A 4,952-nucleotide genomic window follows, 5' to 3' on the forward strand; every position below is an offset into this window, starting at 1 on the left:
ACACTGACTCAGTCCTTTTGTCACCTCTGCTTGCTCTACCCCAGGTGCTGCCACTCACCTAATCAACAGAGCTGCTCCGAATCACCTAATCACCAGAGCAGCTCCCGCTCACTACACTCCCCCCACCCTTAAAGTTGACTCGTCCCTGAGTCAAGAAATGTCGTAATCCTGAAGCCACCCCGGCGGCCTCCTCTGACGCTGCGGACGCAGTTCCTGCAGTCTATGCTGCTCCCCTCTGCTTGTTTCCTCTCCTACTTGGTTTGGCACGGGCAAACCAGCTGCTACTGGTCTTGCCAGCTCAAATAGGAAATGTATTTCAGGTTGTCAAATTAATATTATTATTGATTAAGAGTGAAAGCTGCAGAGAATTCAGCGTATTTGTTTAATCCACCGTTGGTGTTCACATGAAATCTGCTGTTTAACATCTCTTTAAACCAGTATTTCCTCTGTATTTATGGCTGTATCTGGGAGTTCCTTATATATTATGGTCAATATTAATGTTTATTTTTTATTTTTTCTAGTATTTTTACAGTTCAGGAAGCCATTCACTTTATTTATTTATTTATTTATTTGTATCTTTCCCGTGGTTTGAGTAAGATGCCTATGATCTTGCCAGATCAATCTATCAACTTATTACAGATGTGTCCAGCTTGCCAGAAGCACGGAATGACAGGAAATGGTGCGGTGCTGCTTCATGTCGGACCTGTAACATTGAAAACTTAAAAAAAAAAAAAAGAAAAAAAAACTCTTAAACTAACAATAAGTATGTCGTAGAAGGAAATGTTTGCAGCAGATAAAATCTTACAAAATGTCACAAATCAAAATTTATATATTAGATAAATACTCTGAGTTTTTATGGTCACAAGCAGAGGTCAGCAACCTTTTGCTTCCCCGCCACCTGTTATTACTAATATATGTTATTTGACAAAGTCATCAGCTCAATAATTATTTTCACATAATGAAAGGATTCAGTCTTGGATTTGAGTTTAATGTTGTTTTAAATTAAACCATTTTTCTTTTTTTTTTTCTTTTTTTTTTTTTTTAGCTTGTTTCTGTTTCATCTTAACTTTGTTCTAACTTGGGATTTATTGCAGAGGGAAGATTTTCTATCAGCAGTGTAGTTGTAAATAAGAACATATTTGTGTCCATTCTCATAATTATTCTTCTGTTTTATCCATAAATGCAAATTATCATTTCAAAGATTGTAGTTTTCTAAACATTTTAAATGTTTCTGCTTCTGTAATTATTGTAATTATTCAGCAGTATCTTTAATGTCCACAAAATTTGACCTGATGTTTGCTGCATCTTTATCATTAATAAGTTATGTTCACCTTGAAGCTGGCAAAAGAAATTGTGCACAAATAACAAGCCAAATAGTCTTGAAATAATATTTTAGTTTGCATTTCTATCAAATACTTTATTTTACAAGTACTTTTTTTAAACAAAGACAAATAATAATAGTTCATTTCGAGTTGAAATGCAGCTGTAAGTAATGTCTGAGTTACTTCTTTTTAATATATAGTCATATATAGTGCCAGATATCCTTAAAAGTGTCAGATAAAAACAGAATACACAGTATGATGCAGGTCAGGTATATGTTTATTAAGCTTGTTGCCGACTTTTACAGTTACGCTGAGCGTAATGGTGCCAACTTAGTTTTAGTTTCACAGATGTAAAGCACCATGTAGGTGTAGAATCAGCAGACAAGGAGCTATTGCGGTTATCTTTCAGTTTCAGTAAAGCTTTAATGGACTTAAATGAACAAAAGAAATCTAGTGTCTGTAGACTTAGAGACACGCCGTATGGATATAAGGAGAAACCAGCAACAGTTTAATCTTCCGCAGCCTTTACATGTCGGCATGTTGTGCATTCATGCACTGTTTTGTTATAAATTTAGAAAATTGGTGAAGAAAGACCAAATTGACTCAATATTTGCACTATTTGTAAATGTAAAAGCTGATGAAGACTAAAGAGCAAGGACATAAAATGAACGCCTAACAAAAAAAAAGAAAGAAAAAAAAAGAAAGAAATCTTTAAGGTTACTGGTTTGCTGAACTACGACTACAGAACCAGGGGGGTGCGGGACATCGTTTGGTAGAGTTTCTTGTGAATAATGTTGGAGATAAGATCCAAGCACTGAGAGATAACAGGATTTGATTTGGTCCTCCTTTACAAACAATTGGTCAAATGTTTGCACAACGAGGTCTCAGGAGAGTCAGAGTTAAGTCTGATTTGGATCTTAGCTTGCATCACAAAGAGGAGCTCAACCAAAACAACATCGCTGTCCGACTTTGTAACTAATGCAGTGCAGTTGAGTTTGCCGTCACATTGATGTGATGTGTCAGAATGTGTAGAAGAAGGGGGACTTCTTGTGGACCTCTTGTTTGGCACAAGGGCGCAGCTGTCTTGAGAGATGAGTTTTTACTTGTTTCTGTTTTTTGGAGGTGAATATAAATCGGTGTTTTTGGCGGGAAAGAGGATGGAGGGAAGGGCAGGGAAGGAAAGGGAGTGGTAGGGGATAGTAAGGGCAGAGATGAAGATGTGTGAGGGATTTTAATTTGATACCCCTCTCATGGCATTTAGATTTCAGTTTAGAGCAGGAAGGGAAGGGTGAGTCAGACGAATCTCCTCCCCCTCCAGAAGTTTCCTGAGAAGAAAAGGAAAGCAGATGGCACGTGTCAGACAATCTGTGCAAACAGCATCTAAAGCAGAAGAAAGAGGTCGTTTCCTACCTGTATGCTGCTATTTCAATGTCAAGGGCCATCTTTACATTGAGAAGGTCTTGGTACTCTCTCAAGTAGCGAGCCATTTCCTGCTTAGCCTCAGTGATGTCCCGCTCCAGCTCGTTTATCCTTATCTATAAATATAAAAAACACTCATCGCTGTCAAATGCATCAACAGGAAACCCTACAGAAGGAAACTAATGAATGTATTTTAGAAGTTTATTGCTGTGTTTTGTTTTGTGCTTTGTTTGCCCTGTTTCTGCTAGAACACAAAAAGCTGCTGATACAAGTATAAACTGTATGTACATGATATCAGTGTTTTCTTTGTCTATGCTTTTTCAGTTTGCATCAGGGATCTCAGCCCGGGTCTTAAAGGGCCGCCGGCCTGCAGGTTTTAGATGCTTCTGTCCTCCAACACACCTGATTCAAGTTAAATGGATCTAACAAGTTTTTAAAGTCGTGCACAGTGAACGTTTGGTTTGAATCAGGTGCGTTGAAGATGGGCAACATAAACCTGCAGGACAGCGGCTCCTTGAGGACCAGAGTTTGGGTTTACATTATTGACTACACATCATCTTTTTAGGTGCCAGAGCACCAAAAGCAGCGCAAAGGCCGTGTTTATCTCTAGTTTAGCTTTTGTTTTTCTTCCATTTTTCTTTTTGCATGAATACAATAACCATAAACCAAACTTCAGATGAAATAGCTGCCCAGGGACAACATATCCCTCATTCACCTGATAGTTCTCCACATCCTTCGCCTGCATCTCCTCCAGATCCCGCAGTTGTTTATTCAGGGAGTTGATGACATTCCGGAGAGCTTCGATCTCTGAGGAACGGGACTGAAGCAGTCTCCGGTACTCCATGGTCTCCTCCCGGATGGCGTGCACAGCCTCGGTGTTTTTGCTGGCCATCTCTGCTACGCTTGCAAACTTGCTTTGGTACCAGTCCTCGGCGGCCTGCATGTTCTTGTGTGCCAGCCGCTCATATTGTGCCCGGATGTCTCGTAAAGCGCTGGAGAGGTCGGGCCTGGACACCTCCACATCCACGCTGATGGTTGCCACCTGCAGCTGAGCCTGAAGCTCCAGCAGCTCCTCTGCAAAGACTTTCTTCAGGAAGACCATCTCATCACACAGAGAGACCACAGAGGCCTCTGCATCACAGTTGTAGACTACGGCCCTGCTCGCCTCCTCTCTGGCCCTCTGCAGGGCCTCCTCTGCATCCACATACCGCCTCGCTTCGTCTTCACAGCGCTCCTTCATCTGCTCATACACATCCCGCAGGTAATCCCTCTCTGCCTCCATCCGCATCTTCTCCCCGTTCTCTGAGTCAATCATGGCCCTCAAACTCCGCGCCTCCCCCTCATAGATTGCCTGCAGATGGGACGGGTCGTTCTGCCGCCTCCTCAGAGCGTCCAGCTCCGCCAACAGGGCTCGGTTCTGCAGCTCCAGGTGCCTCACCTTCTCGACGTAGGTGGCGAAGCGGTCGTTCAGGTCCATCAGCTGCGCCCTCTCCTGTGTCCGCAGGCCCAGCAGCTCTGTGTTGAGGTTGCTGGCCTGAGTCAGGTCCATCCTCTGAGAACCATCTGGGAGAGAAGAGGAAGACATCCTCAGGATCCTCTTTCCAGATGGAGGAGGCCGGGAAGAAGAGTAGAGAGAGGAAGACATGGAAGATTTGGTGGTGGACCGGGAGCCTTTGTAGCTGTCCCAAGGGCGACGGTGGGAGAAGAAAGAATCGTAGCTCATGATGAATTTCTGCCGTGGATTTTTTTTTTTTTGGTTTGTTTAAGGAAAAGATGTATGTTTTAGGTTCAGAAGGTTTTATTTATGTCCCCCTTGTTCTGCACACCATCGGTGAGGATGAGCGAGCGTTTTTGCACTGCACCAGCTCAGTGATGCTGCAGATCCTGAGCTTTTATAGAAAGAGGCTGCTCCCCCTCCCCTTCGCTACAGAGAAGCATCTGTGCTGTCAGCATATGCTCAGCCAATGGGAAGCCTCTGCAGTGAAGAGAGAAGAGGCTGGTTTTAACACTGGCTCTCAGCCGGGACAGACAGAGGAGGCGTAGTGGAGCAGATTTTAATTCAATCTACATGGAAAAGGCTTTGAAATGAGGGGACTCTCATTACTCGATAATTTTCTGAGTGCCTCATTAATTCAGCTTTATTTCCACAGAGCAGGTTTAGATCCAACATATACATGTAAAAAACTTGTACAGATGAAAAGAAGCTATCTC

At 42.6% G+C, this 4,952-nt stretch overlaps 1 protein-coding gene across 1 annotated transcript; it reads right to left on the reverse strand.

The window, feature by feature from the left end:
* Window positions 1-1,640: 1,640 nt before the first annotated feature.
* Window positions 1,641-4,589, reverse strand: neff2 (neuronal intermediate filament family member 2). Its single transcript, XM_079261872.1, has 3 exons — window positions 3,457-4,589; window positions 2,733-2,857; window positions 1,641-2,647 (listed from the first exon to the last, which is right to left on the reverse strand). The coding sequence occupies exons 1-3, from the start codon at window positions 4,462-4,464 to the stop codon at window positions 2,587-2,589; spliced, it is 1,194 nt and encodes a 397-aa protein (XP_079117998.1). The 5' UTR covers window positions 4,465-4,589; the 3' UTR covers window positions 1,641-2,586.
* Between the last annotated feature and the right edge of the window lie 363 nt (window positions 4,590-4,952).

The sequence above is a fragment of the Telmatherina bonti genome (assembly GCF_933228915.1).
Source record: "Telmatherina bonti genome assembly, chromosome: 22".
In the NCBI taxonomy this organism is placed as follows: Eukaryota; Metazoa; Chordata; class Actinopteri; order Atheriniformes; family Telmatherinidae; genus Telmatherina; species Telmatherina bonti.

Bases quoted from the DNA above. Each gene is read 5' to 3' on its own strand.
- neff2 (XM_079261872.1), bottom strand. From the start codon at position 4,464: ATGAGCTACGATTCTTTCTTCTCCCACCGTCGCCCTTGGGACAGCTAC. The intron at 2,858-3,456 runs GTGAATGAGGGA...TTATATTTATAG, and splicing joins AGGATGTGGAGAACTATCAG to ATAAGGATAAACGAGCTGGA. The intron at 2,648-2,732 runs GTAGGAAACGAC...TTTTCTTCTCAG, and splicing joins ATTGAAATAGCAGCATACAG to GAAACTTCTGGAGGGGGAGG.